Genomic DNA, 18,276 nt, shown 5'->3' on the forward strand with positions numbered 1-18,276 from the left:
AATTTGCGGTAAAATATTTTCCAATCTCATAGCTAATATTTTTGAAAGAATTTTGTAATCTACATTTAACAGTGATATAGGTCTATATGATGTCACTTCAGTAGGGTCTTTATATTATTTGAGAATTAAAGAAATAGATGCTTCATAAAAAGATTGTGGTAATCTATTCCTTAAAAAGGCTTCTTTAAAAACTTTGCATAGCCAGGGAGACAATAAATTTGAAAAATACTTTTAAAATTCTACTGTAAACCCATCTAAACCGGGAGCTTTACCAAATTTCATTGAAATAATTGCTTTCTGTATTTCGTCTTCCGTGATGGGTTCATCTAACAACAGAGACTCATTATATAGTAAGTTTGGTAAGTTCAGTTTCTTTAAAAACTCATGCATTATATTGGAATCAGTAGGAAATTCTGATTGGTATAGGGAGGTATAAAATTCCTGAAAGGATTTATTAATTTCCTCACGGTTTACAGTTAGTGTACCATCCCGTTTACTCACTTTAGTAATCTGACGCTGGGCCGACACCGCTTTCAACTGATTATCGATTAATTTACCAGATTTTTCGCCATGTATATAAAATTGACTTTTGGTTTTAAGTAGCTGGTTCTCAATCGGTGATACTAATAACAAATCATATCTCAATTGAAGTTCAACTCTATTCTTATAGAGCTCTAAACTAGGAGCTTTTGAATATTTTTTATCAATTTCTTTAATCTCGTCGGCCAACGTACGTATTTCTTTTTGAGTTTGTTTTTTTAACCCCACGGAGTATTAAATAATTTGTCCACGAATATATGCCTTAAATGCATCCCAGACTACACCATTGGATATTTCTTCAGTAGAGTTTTCAAGGAGTAAAAAGCAATCTGATCTTTAATAAAATTAATAAAATTTAAGTCTTGAAGCAAAGTAGCATTAAATCGGCATTATTTAGCACTAAACTTGGAATCTGGTAGTTTGATTGATAGTTTCAATGGTGCGTGATCAGAAATAGCAATTGCATCATACTCACATACAGTGACCAATGAAACTAGCCGAGATTCTATTATAAAGTAGTCAATCCTAGTATAACTATGATATACATGAGAAAAAAAAAGAAAATTCTTTGTCATTTGGGTGTAAGAATCTCCAAACTTCTAACTTTCCAGAGTTAAGTAAAAAAGAATTGATAAAACTAGCTAATTTATTTGGAAGTACATGATCAGATGTAGACCTGTCAATCAAGGGGTTTAGACAGCAGTACAGTAATCTCACCCATTATTAAAAAGTGTTCATTTAAATTAGGAAAGGATGCAATTAACTTGTTAAATATTTGGTGCGTAAACATTCACCATAGCAACTTTTTGCTTATAAAGAACACCAAAAATCTACCATATGGATCAGAAATTGTTTCATAATGAACAAACGGAATTGAGGAATCAATAAAAATAGAGACTCCTTTCACCTTAGCCTGTGAATTTGAATGAAACTGCTGTCCTCTCCAAAACTTGAAAAATAGTTGATTGTCATCTTGCCTTACATGAGTTTCCTGAACAAAAATAATCTGAGCATTTAGTCTGCGAAGAGCTTTAAAAATGTTTTTGCTCTTAATGGGATGGTTCAAGCCATTCACATTCCATGAAAGGAAGTTCATAACTTTATCCATATTGCTTGTAAAAATCATGTGGGATGTAAAGGATTCATTTCTTAAAGCCTAGTAGTTCATGATACTGGAAGAAGAAAAATCTAGGGCGGAGCCAGAAGTGACAACATTTCAGACATTTGTACAATGAAGTGATAGCTAATCATTTATCACATTTGCTGCATTGGTCTCAGGTATCTTGATATCCTTTAATCCCCCCCCCCCAAATTCCACCTGTCTTTAATATACTCAATTATCCTTTTGGGTAAAGATTCACCACCCAATGAGTAAAGTAAATTGTTTTCATCTTTGTCCTGAATTACTACATTTATTAGAGAATGTGATCTCTGGTTAAAGATACTCCAATGAGAGGAAACATCAACTATATTTACCTTGTCACAGCTTTAAGAACCATATATAACTCAGTTTGATCATCTATTTTATGTATTAACTTATTTGAGTATGAATCCAGTCTTCATCATCTCTTCTCATTTGAATTATCTGACATTTTAGGAAGTAACTTCCACTACACTTGCTCTATTGTGAGTAAATCCTACCTTAGAGAGAGACCAGATCTGTCCACAATATTTCAGCTGCAGTCTTATGTGGTCTATATAAGATTAATGCAAGATGTCTCTACTCTTGTACTCAAAACCATATGCAATGTGGAGGCCTGATGAAAATGTTGTTGTGATTGGGCATCCAGAAATTCTGATACAGTAGCTTTATGATTACGTATCTATGGATATCTGAAGTTCATGGACTTCACACAGTAACATTAATCCCCAAGCTCTCACCATAACCTCAGTGGGAGATTGGATGATCTCACAGTAAAATAGTAAATATTTATTTTTAATGAATTACACTTTGTTCCAGGGGTTCTGTAAGCTGCACGAATATACTTTTGTTGAAATTCTAGGTGATGGTTGTTTTACTTGTTGCATCCATGACTCAAATGTAAATATTCATTGCATCTTTACGTGAATAACATGACATTTTTTTTAATGGAACTCTGGCGTGAACATGTTAGAAAATTTGTGTCACCACTTCACCTGCTTCAAACTTAGAGGAATGTGTGACAGATAGTATGGATTTGAAAAACCAAACCGCCTCCTTTACATCAAGGAGAAATTTGAAATGTTAAAGCTTAAATTCAGTTTCGGGTTGTACCTAGTATGTCGGGCAAATTCAATTTACAGCATATTATCAGCAAAACCAGATACCTATTTTGAAAGTACACAAAAATGCTGGAGAAACTCAGCGGGTGCAGCAGCATCTATGGAGCGAAGGAAATAGGCAACTTTTCGGGCCAAAACCCATCTTCAGACTGATGGGGGGGGGGGGGGGGGGGGGGGTGAAGAAAGAAAAAAGGAGGAGGAGGAGCCCGAGGGCTGAGGGAGAGATAGGAAGGGGAGGAGGCAGCAAGGACTAACAAAATTTGGAGAATTCAATGTTCATGCCCCCAGAATGCAGACTCCCCAATGCTGTTCCTCCAATTTCCGGTGCTGCTCGCTCTGGCCATGGAGGAGACCCAGGACAGAGAGGTCAGATACGGAATGTGAGGGGGAGTTGAAGTGTTGAGCCACTGGGAGGTCAGGTTGGTTAATGCGGTCGCCAAGCCTCCGCTTGGTCTCACCGATGTAGATCAGCTGACATCTAGAGCAGCGGATGCAATAGATGAGGTTGGAGGAGATGCAGGTGAACCTCTGTCGCACCTGGAACGAATGCTTGGGTCCTTGAATGGAATCGAGGGGGGAGGTAAAGCGACAAGTGTAGCATCTCTTGCGGTTGGAAGGGAAAGTGCCAGTGGAGGGGGTGGTACGGGAGGGAAGGGAAGAATTGACAAGGGAGTTACGGATGGAGCGGTCTTTGCGGAAAGCAGACATGGGGGGGGGGAGATGGGAAGATGTGGCGAGTGGTGGGGTCACGTTGGAGGTGGCGAAACTGACGGAGGATTACTTGTATGTGACGGCTAGTGGGGTGAAAGGTGAGGACTAGGGGGACTCTGCCCTTGTAAATACCTATTTTGAAATTTTTGTTAGACATGGTTCAGTGTTTGAAGTTCGCAGTGGCTGCTATTATCCTCACAGCTGTCTTGTCTAACTGATTAAAAACAACTTATAAAAGTCCATCAGCAGAATTCCAAATTTTTTTTTGCTTAGTGGGTTACAAGTTCTATGCAATTGTTTTAATTTTGGTATTGTTTTTTACAATCTATATGTCTAAAATCTCAACCAGCTATGAAAAGGAGACAAAAGGGTATCAGATAAGGACGAGGAACAGAGTAAGACTTTTTTCACACAGAATGGTGGGTGTCTGGAACAGGCTCTCAGGGGATGTGGGAGAAGCAGATGCGGCAGCAACGTTTAAGAAGCATTTATTCAGATACTTGGCAGGGGATGGAAGGATCGCGACCATGTGCATGCAGATGGGATTAGTTAGGTTGGTATAATGGTCAGTGCGAACATGATCGGCTGCAGGCACCTTCCTGCGCTGCACTGTTCTGTGATTGAGCCTGTTCACTGGAAGTACAGCAAAACTGTGCTTGGCTGATCCCTTCTTTAAAGAGCTTAATTTTTTTTTAATGTTGGCACAATGGTTATATGGCATCAGAGCAAAGCATTAAAATATCAGTAGTCCTTAATTAAAACTGAACATATCATAACAAAACTAGGTGACTAAAGACATTTAAAAAAACATTTTTTTTACTTTATTCAGGATAAAATATATGTACAAAACCAGAACTCTGCAAAATTCCTCCGACATTCTCTGTGGCTGCACATACATTTGTTAACGTTCTAGTTGGGTCCATTATCGGTAGAAACCAGCATCTGCCGTTCCTTCCTACACAGGCAGTCCCAAAGATGATCTTTGGGCAGTCCCTTCCAAAGGATTATTGGTCCCTTCCTGCACTGGAAGCCCATTCCCGCACTGGCAGCCCATTCCCCTTCCTGCACACGCAGCCCCTTCCTGCACACGCAGCCCCTTCCAGCACACGCAGCCCCTTCCTGCACACGCAGCCCGAATGATACTAGATTATAAACTCTTGTGTTCAAGAAGGAACTGCAGATGCTGGAAAATCGAAGGTACACAAAAATGCTGGAGAAACTCAGCGGGTGCAGCAGCATCTATGGAGCGAAGGAAATAGGTGACGTTTCGGGCCGACACCCCTTCGTCAGACTGATAGGGGGTGGGGGGGTGAAGGAGCCCGAGGGCGGGGGGATGGGAGGAGACAGCTCGAGGGTTAAGGAAGGGGAGGAGACAGCAAGGGCTAGCAAAATTGGGAGAATTCAATGTTCATGCCCGCCGACCGCAGTTCCTCCAATTTCCAGTGTTGCTCACTCTGGCAATGGAGGAGACCCAGGACAGAGAGGTCGGATTGGGAATGGGAGGGATTATAAACTCTGCTCTATAAGATCTTTGCTTTGGACAGCCCCTTCCTGCACATGCCCCACCTCCCAGCATTTCTTCCCCGTGCGTCACTCGCCTCCACATTGCTGCGCGCGGCGTTCTGGGCGGATCAGCCAAAGGGCGGGACGTCACGTCGCCGTCGGCGGTGATTGACGGGGTCCTGGTCGAATCAGAGAGCGGGAGGCGCCGGGCGCCGGCTGTCCCGTCCAATGGCGACGGCGAGGGCGAGCGATATGACGTCAGGCGACAATTCCGGGCAACGTTCCTTGCGGCGGGTTGCGGACTCGCCTGGTTGCTTGTGCTGGTGCTGGTGCTGTTGCCCGGTGCGGCGTGGACGACCTTGAGCTCATTGAAGACAGGAGACGGTCGTGAGCGGCGGTAAGTTGCAGTAAAGTGGCGCCGCTGCTTGGGTCCCGGGGTCGGCGGTGCCAGAGCTGCCGATGCCGGGACAAGGGCGCCGGCGCCGGCGCCGGCCCGTCCTCACCGTGTGACTGCGGGGAGCGCCGGGCTCAGGAAGCGATCCGGGCTCCCATGCTCTCCCGCCGTGAGGCTGGCTACAGAGCTGTGGGGTGGGTCGCTAGCACCGTGCTCCAGTGAAGGAAGAGAAGCCTCTTGACATTGCTGGGGCCAGGCCGCCGGGAGACAGAGCAGGAAACGAGGTCTGCGGTCAAGTTTTATCAGCAACGCTGCTGGGTGTCTGTCTGGTCCACTCTTAGTTCTATTAGCCTCGCCCTCTGTTAAGATTCTTTGCTCACTTGATTTTTACCTGGATTGTGTAAGTGAAAACTGATTAACTGGTACGTGGGTAATGGGTTATTGGCTACGTTTATTGATCAACATCTGGATATTGACTTTATGCATTACCATTTTTATAAGATTGATTTAAAAGCGAATGCTTCCTGCCTTCGGTTGAATCTTGCGAAGGGGATGTGAAGGACAGGGCCAGGAAAGTGTAACTGAGATGTCCTAAACCCTGAAATTTATTTCTATGGTTCATCTGTAGTAGGAAACGATGAAGTTAATACATGGGGGGCCATGGTAGGGTCTTTAACGCAACCACGAAACAGGTATAATCTTTCGGCCTGGTTATTCAATCTTGTTCTTGCGTAATTTCGGTTTCGCAATTGGTCTTCGCGTTTCCCCGGAAGCGGAGATTGCTGAGGACATCTTCACTCTTTCCAACCCTTCTATCCATGATATTTGCTTCTATCGGTGTCTCGGTTAGTTCATTGCATTACGATTTCTATTTGAACATGTTTAGACTTTGAAATCTTCCAACACTCGGATGTTGACCTATGTTATGTGTTAGAATGACCTTCGGTTTGACCTTGATTGGCTGGTTTGAATCTAAAGCAGATGTGTTGAACTAAAACAAGTTAACATTATATAAAGTCATTTAAATGATAATTACTTCGAGCGCTGAATAAATGTGTTCTTTAGACATCGACTATGTCATTGAAACCAACCTTGCTGGAGTTGTAAACGATCCTGTGACTAACCTCAGGACCTGAGTCATTCTCAGCCAGTCTATCTGAAATTCTTCGCACCATTCCATCCTTCTCTTTCCTGCAGACCCATGCCCCGTTACAGGAGGCGATCTCGGCCCCCAAGGCTCTCCTGATGTGAGGACTTATCCTCACCAGGTTCCCTTGTCTGTCTGTAACCACAGTTGTGTGCACTTTTCCAGCTACATTGATTCAAAGATTCCTATCCTTGTTATCCTGTCTAGAAAATGTAACATTTTATTTACTTGTTGCTCCTTGGCAATATCAAGAAATATGTTAGGTTCCGTGTCTGCTGTGATGGTACTCAAGCTATGATTGATCCTCTTCATGTCCAATATTGCATACCAGATGAACAGAAATGTCCTTCCAACTGTATTTTGGGAAGACATAACATTGAGTCCTTGCCACAAGTTTTGTTTTATGCCAGTGGCTGTAAAGAAGTGTTATCGACACACTGTAACTTTACTTCATTTTATTCATACTGTAGCATTACAGAGAGCACTAGCTGTACGTGGTCTGTCACGGAAACTAGAGAGCAATATGTGGGTGGGGAGGTTGTAATTATACTTGTGATATGGGGAGTGGTTAGTAGTGATGAGGTAACTATATTAAAGGCACATGCATATCTCATCTACATCCTTACCCTTGGAAACGAAAGGCAAACAAAGTAGTGACAGGGCGACCACGTCTCATGCGCTAGAAACGGTTAAGCAAAGTCGCCATAGCGGACAGGCGGCTTGACAACACGTCCCGACCGGGTTCGCATCTCGCCATCTTCCCTCCCTGCAGGAAGAAGTGGAACAGGTGCAGACGGCCGAACTGGAACGGGGGAGCTGGGAGGGGACAGAGAAGACAAGGGCAGAAAGGCAGGAGGGGACGCTGGGGCAGGCGAGGGAGGACGAGCCGGAGGAGGATTGGACTGATAGAGCTGAGAGGGTAGAGACCGTGGCATGCGAGGAGCGGCGGGCAGAGCATCGCCCGGAGGCCGAAACTGCAGTGGGGGAGCAAAAGGATCCGCGGGCGGCGGTCGTGGCTCGTTGACGAGCCGCAGGTGTTGGCGGGACCAGCGGTAGACGGTTCCTGCATGGTCGACGAGATAGGATCTAGGCGACCCAGCAGAGGCGGCGACTGGTAGCGAGCCTGGAGTGACCGGAGGGGGTCTGCATGCGGACGACCTGACCGGGGAAAAGGCGCGGCAGGGGGCGGCAGGACTTGTCATGGGAGCGCTTCTGAACATCGCGCTTAAGGGCAATGCGTTCCTGAACAGCAGCGGGCTTGAGGACAGAGGGGATGAGTGAGTGCTGGGCCACCAGGATCGGGGGTCTGGTAGTGCGAGACATGAGCCGCTGAGCAGGGGAGCCCATGGCAGGGTCACGGGATATGTTGCGAAGGTTAAGGAGGGCTAGGAAGAAGTCGGAGTTAGACAAGCGACATTGTTCCAGCAAGTTCTTTGCACTGCGGACGGTGTGCTCGGCCAGACCGTTGCTTTGCGGGTACTCAGGGCTGCTGGTGAAGTGGCGGAAGTTCCAGCTGGTAGCGAAAGCCCTAAACTCGGAGCTCGTGAATTGGCTGCCGTTGTCCGACTGCAGGCTGGCCGGGGTGCCAAAGGTAGAGAAATGGCGGCGCAGCTTATCGACAACGGCCGAAGAGGTGAGGGAGTGCAGCTGGCCAACCTCGAACCAGTTGGAGTAGGAGTCGACGAGGACCAGGAAGTGTTTGCCTCGCCACTCGAAAATGTCAGTGGCAACCGCCATCCAGGGCAGTTCGGGTGCAGCCTGCTGCAGAAGCGGCTGTAGTTGCTGGTGGGGGGCGAGACTGTTGCAGGTGGAACACGAGGAGACCCTCTCCCGGATGTATTGAGCCATACCAGGCCAGTAGAACTGGCTCTGGGCGTGAGACAAGGTGGCTTCGGCCTCAGGATGACCGCGGTGAGCGGCCTGAAAATAGTGTTCGTGCAGCGCAGCAGGCACAACAACCTTGTGTCCTTTCACAACCACGCCGTCGTGTAGTACGAGCTCATCACGGACCAGGAAGTAGGGCACGGCGCCAGCCGGCAGAGCGGAACGACGGTCGGGCCAGCCCTGCTGGATGATCAATTTCGATGGTAAAGGTGTTGCCTAGAATGTAGTCCTTGAATTTGGAGCAGGCAAACACCACGGCCAGTAACTCCTTCTCGATCTGTGCGTAGTACTGTTCGGCAGGGGTCATGGTACGGGACGCGAAGGAAACAGGCAGCTGCAGGCCGTCATGGAGCTGTAGGCAAGCGGCACCGAGCCCGAACTGAGAGGCGTCGCAGGTGATGATAATGGGACGCTGCAGGTCAAAAGATTTAAGTGTGGGGGTACTGATCAGCTTGGATTTAAGAATGTCGAAGGCTTTCTGGTGTTGAGAGAACCAAGCCCAGGCCGTGTCCTTCTTTATCAAATCCCTCAGGGGTGCGCTGAGCTCGCTGAGGTCGGGGATGAACTTCCCCAGGTAGTTTACCATGCCCAGGAAACGTTGCAGGCTGGGCACATCAGTAGGTGATGGCAGCCGTTTTCTGCGGGTCAGGTTTTAGCCCCGAGGCTGTGAATACATGTCCAACATATGTGACCTCCGGGACGCGGAATCGGCACTTCTTGGGGTTTAGTTTCAAGTGGATCTTCCGGGCCCGGTCTAGGACTTGGCGGAGGTTGAAGTCGTGCTCAGCGACATCCTTACCGTAGACCAGGATGTCGTCAACGATGATGGCACACGGTAGACCGGCAAACAGCTGCTCCATTGGCCGTTGGAACACCTCGCTGGCAGAGTTGATGGCATTTGGAGGAACTTAAATCTGCCGAAGGGGGTGCTGAAAGTTGTCAGGTCGGAGGACTGCTCGTCAAGCGGTATCTGCCAGAAGGAGCTCTTGGCATCGAGGACAGAAAAGATTGTGGCCGGACCAACCTGTGCAGCGACATCCTCTACTGTTCTCATGGGGTAGTGCGGGCGTTTGATGGCAAGGTTTAGGTCTTTGGGGTTGATGCAAATGCGTATTTCGCTTTTGTCTTTTTCGCGGCAACAACCATGGTGGAGACCCACCTGGTGGGTTCGCTGACCGCCTTTAGGATGCCCATTTTTACCATGCTGTGCAGCGTCGATTCTACTTTGTCCCTCATGGCGAAGGAGACACGGTGTGGCGCACGGACCACTGGCACGACCTTGCGGTCGACTACAATCTTGTAGTTGCAGGGCAGCTTGCCCAACTCTTCATCAAAGCGGTCAGGATATTCAGTCAACGGGTCCATTAGGGCCTGCACCTTGTGGATGTCACGGTGGAAGGAGACCAGGCCCAAGTCCTGGCATGCTTGGTTGCCCAACAGGGTAATGCAGTTGGAATCGAGAAGATAGAAAGTGAGGGGCCGAGAGGTTTCCCGTATCTTGCAGCGCAGAGTTGCCTTTCCCACAGGAACAAGCACCCCTCCCCCGTAGGCATGCAAAGTGGAGCGATCAGAAGTAACTTGCTCATTAGTCCTTATCTTTCTGAAGAGGCTTGTTGACATAACATTTGCAACAGCTCCGGTATCAATCTTAGCGGTGAAGGTCGAGTTGTTCACAGTTACACGAACTGAAGGGTCTGTTATCACAGCAGGTGCATCCAACAGAGAAAATATGCTGAGAGGACCCAGATTCAGACACAGGGAGTTCGTTGAGATGGTACTGGGAACCGAGCTCGCTATCAGCTTGCTCCAAGTTGCTTAACATACGCCTTGGAGCAGCAACAGGCTTCCCACGGGAACGGCAGGCAGCAGAAAAATGGTTCAGTTCGAATCTCACTTCTGACACCATGTAAAGATGTGTTAGCGACACACTGTAACTTTACTTCATTTTATTCATACTGTAGCATTACAGAGAGCACTAGCTGTACGTGGTCTGTCACGGAAACTAGAGAGCGATATGTGGGTGGGGAGGTTGTAATTATACTTGTGATATGGGGAGTGGTTAGTAGTGATGAGGTAACTATATTAAAGGCACATGCATATCTCATCTACAGTGGCTCAGTCCTCTCTCCTGGCTGCTGTATTCTTTGGTCAGAGGAATTAGGCATGATCCTATTGGAACATGCTAGATCTTAAGAAGGCATGAATGGGTAGGTGCCAATATGTTTCCCATAGTGGAAGAATCTTGAATGAAGGAACATATTAATATTTAAAACTGAGATACATGGGAATTTCTTTTCAGGGTGAATTTTAGGAGTTGATTTGGAAGGTTCATGTATCTGATATTTCTAGACTCTGAGACCTTGGTGTCCTTGCTACACACATAAGTATGCAGAACCATATGAGCAGTAGTTCATCCAATCCTTCAAGACTGCCCTGTCATTCAATGTAATCATAGATAAAGTGCATAAAGGCTCATCTCTTTTGTGTCATTTCCCTAGCTCCATATTCACTGATCTTTCAATAGTTGATTTACTCTCCTTTAAATGCCTCCGTGGTAGTGAATTCCTGAACTTCCCATGTATCTGTTTGATGTTTAGCCGTATGTAAGTATGTACCTTGGTTCAAAACTTTCTCACTGGTAGAAACATCTCAGCACCTAGCCTATCATGGCTTAAGATTGTGCATGTTTCAATAAGAACATCCCTAATTCTTCGTAACTCAAATATGGTTGAACTTCTAGCTGTTTGTAACAGGAAAATGTTCATAACCAAGGAATTAGCAGTGAAAAACTCAAGATTTCCGGCATCTGCAGTGTCCGGTTAACCCAGTGTATCTCTTCTGGACCTCCTCCAAAGCTGGTAAATAATTTCTTAAATAAGAAGGACAAAGCTCGACACAGATGCAGCCTCATCAACTTTATTTCTAAACTTCAACCCTCTTGTGATAAAGGCCTATTTGACTTTCTAACTGCTTGTGTACCTGTTAACTTATGTTTCAAGCACAGGAACACATTCCCTATACCTGCAGTCTTTTGTTGTGTAAACATTAGCTTTCAATTTCCTTCTAGTGAAATATACGGCTTACTTTTTACCGTATTAAACTCCATTTGCTAAATCTTTGCCCACTCAATCCCTCTTTTCTTGCAGTAGAGTTCAAAGATCCATTTGTGGCAGAGTTCAAATTGTAGTGTGCTCTCCCACCTGTTATCAGCACAACACTTGTAGACTTGAGTATCTCAATGTTCTCCTGGCCATGTACTCATTTTCAACCCTCCATAAACTTCAGGTCATTCAGAGCACCACAGTTCTATTTTTCATTAATCCCCATTGCTGATTTTACATTGTGTGTTCATCCTTTTACATCCCTCAATTGTTTTGCCATCTCATTTAGAAGTGAACTGAACCGGGGAGATTTTTGCTTTCTTTCATTCTGCAATCTTGTAATTGGTTAATGCAGTTTAATAATAATAATAATAATAATGGATGGGATTTATATAGCGCCTTTCTAATACTCAAGGCGCTATACATCGCATTATTCATTCACTCCTCAGTCACACTCGGTGGTGGTAAGCTACTTCTGTAGCCACAGCTGCCCTGGGGCAGACTGACGGAAGCGTGGCTGCCAATCTGCGCCTACGGCCCCTCCGACCACCACCAATCACTCACACACATTCACACACAGGCAAAGGTGGGTGAAGTGTCTTGCCCAAGGACACAACGACAGTTTAGCAATTATGACGGTTTTTGCGAACCAGTGGGAAATTTGGATTGAGATTGATTAGCTGAAAAATATGAAAGAACGGTTGCAATTACTTAATATTTACACGTGTTTGAATCTAGAGCATTTAATGTTTGTTTTTTAAATGAAAATAGCTGGGGGGGTTTTTAATCGGAAACAAGCAGATTTATTTGATATCATACTTTTTCCCTTCTTTAGAAACTGAACACAATGGGTGATATAGAGAAGGGCAAGAAGGTCTTTGTTCAGAAGTGTGCACAATGTCACACTGTGGAAAGTGGAGGCAAGCACAAGACTGGGCCAAACCTCCATGGGTTGTTTGGACGCAAGACTGGCAAGGCTGATGGATTTTCCTACACGGAGGCTAACAAAAACAAAGGTGGGTTTGGATGTCTGTGGTTTCCTTTCTGAATTATCAACTTTTAACCAGCTAAATAAACTGAGGCAGATTGATGCTTCGGAAAATTAAGACTTCGTGCACTTCGCTTTTGATTTATCCAAAAGTATGTCAATTTTGGGATGAGATTTCTAAATCCAATCGAGGCTTGAAAACGGTCAAATCCACAAACAAAAAACAGTTATTGTTACATTTATTATCTTGGTGATCTTGCAATATCTAGATTGTTTGGGAAATGGAGATTAAGTCTGAAGTATCATTATTCTGGAATTATCATTGCTAATCAAAATTTATGGTCCTAAGAATGAATGAGAAAATTGGTGTTTGAATTAATATTTGAATATCAAACGTGAAGATTGCAACAATTGAAACTTGATTAGGTGATCACTGACTAGTCCATTGTATTTTAAGCCTACAAATGTTCAGCAGCAGCAGCTGGAAATACAATTGTGTAAATGTTAGCATATTTCTCAAACTCTTGTTTTCTGAAAACTCTTAACTGTTTTACAACTGGATATTTTGTAGCTGGCAAAAATATCTCCTGTGGGAGATTTTATTTTGTAGCGACCAATTTGGCTTCTTTTGTGTTGTAAGATCTTTATGGGGCACAACTTTTAAACCTACCTGAAACAAGATCTAGTCACTTGGTTTGAATCTATCCAATGTTTGGGTAATTGGCAGTCTGACAGAGGAAGACTTTCTATTGTAGATATTGATTAATTTAGCTTTGAGATAAGATGTCTTGATTTCCCTGCTTGTTCAAATAGTTAATCATTTACAACTTTATGTAATATACTTTAGTATGATGTGTCATTGCACAGTTCAAGTATGCAAAGAAAATTCTACATCTGTCAGGTCATGTGTGATTTTGGGCTTGTAGAGCACTTTATATTCATTTTGAATAAAGCTTCACATATTGACAATACAATTCTTAGAACTGAATAGCTTTTAAATGCTAATGAATTCAAATTTCTTAAGTTGTTGGACAAATAACTTGAATGTGTTTTTTGCCAACTTCTACTTCCCAATCAGTGATGATTCATATCTTGCCTAAGAAGTGCCAATGACAAAACATTAACATGCAGAAACCAGGCTGAATTATGATTACATACACAAAAAGATAATGCCGAATTAAGTTTTAGTAGTTCGGTGCCCCTGCATGGCTAGTTATTTAACAGCCATTCTGTTTTGGACATGTCCAATTTACCTTTACATAGTTAACAGCCATTCTGTTTTGGACATGTCCAATTTACCTTTTTGGTACAGAGTGGAAACAGGCCCTTCGACCCACTGAGTCTGCGCCAACCAGTGATCCACATACGCTCGCACTTTTCTACACACTAGCGACTATTTACAATTTTTACTGACATTACTTATCCTATGAACCTGTAGGTCTTTGGAGTGTGGGAGGAAACTGGAGCACCCGGAAAAAAACCCAAATGCTCACAGGAAGAGCATACAAGCTCTGTACAGACAGTACCTGTAGTCAGGAATTAACCTGCATCTCTGGTGCTGCAGGGCAGCAACTCTACTGCTGCGCCACCGTGCGGCCATGGGTGTTTCTAGGTTGTTTATTCTTGGGAAGAGGATTGGCCTTTAAGCTAGCAGAGCAATCTCACCAAATAATAAATTATGAGCATTGCAAAGACTGAACCTGCTGGCTTTGGACTGACTGAACGGTTTTACAAAGTGGGTGGACAAATTCTCTGCTTTTACTGAGAGTCTAAAAAATGCCTGTGCAAGGTTGCTGTTACAAATTATCTACACTAGATAAACAGGAAGCAGCATGTGAGGCTGGGAAAGTACATCTCGGACCCGCAAACACTCAGCATAGGAGCACCACAAGGCTGTATACTCTCTCCTCTCTACACCGACGACTGCACCTCCACAGACACCTCTGTCAAGCTTCTCAAGTTTGCGGACGACACAACCCTGATTGGACTGATCCAGGATGGGGAGGAATCTGCCTACAGACAGGAAGCGTCACAGCTGGCGTCCTGGTGCCGTAGCAACAACCTAGAGCTCAATGCTCTTAAGACAGTGGAATTGATTGTAGACTTTAGGAGAGCTCCCCCTCCCCTCACCCCACTCACTGTCAACAACACCAGTCACATCTGTGGAGTCTTTTAACTTCCTGGGAACCATCAACTGCAAGGACCTTAAGTGGGGGGCTACCGTCGACTCCACAGTCAAAAAAGCACAACAGAGGATGTACTTCCTGCGGCAGCTGAGGAAGCACAATCTGCCACAGGCAATGATGGTCCAATTCTACATGGCCATCGTAGAGTCTGTTCTCACCTTCTCCATCATGGTCTGGTTTGGCTCAGCCACCAAGCACGACACCTGGAGGCTGCAGCGAATCGTCCGATCAGCAGAGAAGATTATTGGCTGCAACCTTCCCTCCATTGATGAACTGTACACTGCAAGGGCCAGGAAGTGAGCGGGCAAGATCATCTCTGACCCCTCTCACCCTGGCCACAAACTCTTTGAATCACTTCCCTCTGGAAGGCGATTCCGGACTGTCAAAGCTGCCACAGCCAGACATAAAAACAGTTTGTTTTTTTATCCACGAGTAGTTGCTCTACTCAACAGCCAAAAATCTGTAGCCTCCCTTTGATCTGGTATTTTGTTGGCTCACATGCTTGATCAATGGTGTTTTATCATTAATGTTTTATTATTATTAATGTTTAGTGTTTTCTGAGTCATTCGTAACTGTCACTGTATGTCATGTTGTTACTTGTGGGCGGAGCACCAAGGCAAATTCCTTGTATGTGAATACTTGGCCAATAAACTTACTTACACTAACCTTTTACAACCTTTCTGAAGTTACTGGGTGGACCATTGTGTCTGCTTTGGCTCTATTTAGGGGTAATCCCTCTAGGTTTTTCTCATGACTGCAAATTTAATTTCAGGTGCCTATTTAGCTCTTTAGATTGCAGCTGAATTTAGCTCTGTTATTACTCCTGAGAATAGTTACCCAAACTTGACTGGTATATACTCAGGTTATACTCTTAATGATTTTTTGTACCTGTCAGATTCCCAATTCTGCAGAGACAGTCCCAGTTTCTCCAGTTCACCTACATGACTGAAATTTAAAGAATTTTGCCATTAATGTTCCTATGAGGAGACCCTGGTTTTCCTGGGGTTTTTCTACTCCACATGAAGATTTGGAACTGATTTCCATGTGCTTGTTGAAAATAGTTGGTGATACCTTCATAATTTGTTCCTCCGTAGCCTTTGAGTTTGAGTGTAAAGAATGATGGGATGATTTTAGATTGTGACGGGAATTATTCAGATGTGGAATACCCACTAGAAATTAAAGGAAGTAGAATCCATTTAAAAAATATTGAACAATCCAAAAGTATATAATGTACTGTGTAGGAAGGGACTGCAAATGCCAGTTTATATCGAAGTTAGATACAATACACTCAAGAGTAATTTGCCCAGTCACTCAACCCCTAAACCACCTGACATTTAAGGCTATTTTAACCAATTAAAATTGCATTGCCTGTAGCCCCCTGTGATGATTCGAGGTTTTTGAATCATTTTCAGATTGTTTTGAGTGGGAATTTCATCTACTAATTTGAAGATGGTGACTGTTCTATTTCTGCACAGGTATTATCTGGGGTGAGGATACACTCCGAATTTACCTGGAGAATCCGAAGAAATATATCCCAGGAACAAAAATGATCTTTGCTGGTCTCAAGAAGAAGAGTGAACGTGAAGACTTGATAGCTTACCTCAAATCATCCACTGCCAATTAACTTGCAGCCACAGCATCTGCTGCCTTATTTATTGATGAGTAGATCTGTCTCCTGATTGATCAATCTGGAAGAGGTGTTGCAGTGAACTTTTTAACTGGTTTTTTTCAACCATGTTCTGTACAAGGCATTCTCTACCACCCTGTAACACTGTGCTGTTCAGTTTTAACATTATAAATCACTGGTAATCCATTATGTGGAGACAATAAAAGGGAAAATCAATCATGAACATTTTTGTCACTTGCAATGTAAATTGTTCAACTGTTGTGGATGGGTCAAATTGCAAATACACTTACTGGGTTCTTGTTTCCTGTTAAGTTCCCAGCCAATGCGATTGAGTAAAAGTCAATCACTGTAAATTACAGGTTATTTTTACCAAACCATTTGCAAAACCTTGCAACACCAATTACTCACTTAATTGGGAAGTGATGACTTGGGTAATTTGAGACAATTTAATGAGATGGTGGAAAGGAAAATGGTAACCTTTAAAACAAGAGAAATTACTCTTGCCGCTATCTTTTAAAGTAGGTTTTTTGGTTACCCGATCTGAAAAATGTTAAGCTGGCTATAATAAGTTTAAACTTGAAGGGACTGCAGACGCAATACCAAAGATAGACACGACGGTGCTGGGGTAACTCATAACTCAGTGGGTCAGGCAGCATCTCTGGTGAAAAATAGTGGGTGATGTTTCATGTTGGAACCCTTATTTAGACTGAAAATGGGGGGGGGGGGGGGGGGGAGGGAGGGAGGGAGGAGAGAGCTGGAGGTAGGAAAAGGCCAGAACAACATATGACCAGAGAAGGGTGGAACCCAGAAAGGCCCATTCTTGGCTGGGGAAGAGGTGATAACAAAGGGATACAGGAGAATTATGGTGGTGGAGGGGGTGAGAGAAGGAATGCAGGGTTACTTAAAATTAGAGAAATCAGCATTTGCACCACTGGGTTGTAATTTGCCCGAAAGAAACACTGCTGTTCACTCACTCTGACAGTGGAGGAGGTCCAGGATAGAAAGGTAAGAGTAGGAAGGTGAGTTAAAATATTTGGCAAGCGAGAGATCGTGTAGGCCAAGGCTGACTGAGTGTAAGTGTTCAGCAAAGTGTTCATCAGACTTGGTTTAAAATGTTTTCGTAGTAAAACTAATTATTAAAACAATTTAAATTAAGCATCCAAAAACAGATTAAGGCAATATTTTGAGTAGTGGTGCCACTTGTTATACTTCATATGTACATAATATTCTTAATGTAAAATTAACTTATTTTAATGTGGTTTCTTGCATCTGCTTGTACTTCACCTGTCTGTCCATGGGCATCGCATACAATATTGTACCTCTCTGACTTCATTGCATGGCTGGTGAGTGGAATAACATTGGTAGCTGGATAGCTATGTAATGAGAAATATTCCCTAATAGAATATGGTCATAGGTCATACATGACAGGAGCAGAATTAGGCCATTCAATTATGGCTGATTTATATCCTAACCCCATTCTCCTGCCTTCTCATAACCCCTGATACCTGTACTAATCAATTGATAAAAATACATCTATTGATGCTCCTGAACACATCATCAGTGATGTAACCTGGGGTCATTGGGTGTTTCAGGTCTTTCAACATCAGACACCCTCACCCAGGCAACCCACCCGTGGTTGGATCAGACCACGACTTGTGTTCAGGTGGCATTCGCTCCTCCCCATGGACCTTCTCTCCTGATCCAGAGCCATCTCGAGGCCTTCTCCGCTGCCTCTGTGGTGTTCTTGATGGCTCTTCTCCTCGCCACTCCGTTGATACCCAGTGCACTCGAGGCTTTGTAGAGCGATTGTCCTGCAAAACCTCTGCAGCCAATCTTGATGGGCATACAACTTGCCTTCCAGCCCCCTGAGGCCTAAATTGTTTCTGTTAATCTAAAAAAAAATATGCTGGGATAACTTGGTGAGTCAGGCAGC

At 44.3% G+C, this 18,276-nt stretch overlaps 1 protein-coding gene across 2 annotated transcripts; it reads left to right on the top strand.

Annotated features, from left to right (window-relative positions):
* Positions 1 to 5,283: 5,283 nt before the first annotated feature.
* Positions 5,284 to 16,566, top strand: LOC116990329 (cytochrome c, testis-specific). 2 transcript variants are annotated; one of them, XM_033047863.1, is made up of 4 exons: positions 5,296 to 5,416; positions 8,469 to 8,477; positions 12,377 to 12,558; positions 16,192 to 16,566. In XM_033047863.1, exons 3-4 carry the CDS (start codon positions 12,390 to 12,392, stop codon positions 16,338 to 16,340), a joined length of 318 nt encoding a protein of 105 aa, XP_032903754.1. In that variant the 5' UTR covers positions 5,296 to 5,416; positions 8,469 to 8,477; positions 12,377 to 12,389; the 3' UTR covers positions 16,341 to 16,566. The 2 variants fall into 2 exon arrangements, with proteins under 2 accessions (XP_032903747.1, XP_032903754.1); XM_033047856.1 differs by lacking the exon at positions 8,469 to 8,477 and having other exon boundaries at positions 5,284 to 5,413; positions 12,378 to 12,558.
* The last annotated feature ends 1,710 nt before the right edge of the window (positions 16,567 to 18,276 follow it).

The sequence above is a fragment of the Amblyraja radiata genome, chromosome 2 (assembly GCF_010909765.2).
Source record: "Amblyraja radiata isolate CabotCenter1 chromosome 2, sAmbRad1.1.pri, whole genome shotgun sequence".
Classification (NCBI taxonomy): Eukaryota; Metazoa; Chordata; class Chondrichthyes; order Rajiformes; family Rajidae; genus Amblyraja; species Amblyraja radiata.

Bases quoted from the DNA above. Each gene is read 5' to 3' on its own strand.
- LOC116990329 (XM_033047856.1), top strand. From the start codon at position 12,390: ATGGGTGATATAGAGAAGGGCAAGAAGGTCTTTGTTCAGAAGTGTGCA. The intron at 12,559-16,191 runs GTGGGTTTGGAT...ATTTCTGCACAG, and splicing joins GGAGGCTAACAAAAACAAAG to GTATTATCTGGGGTGAGGAT.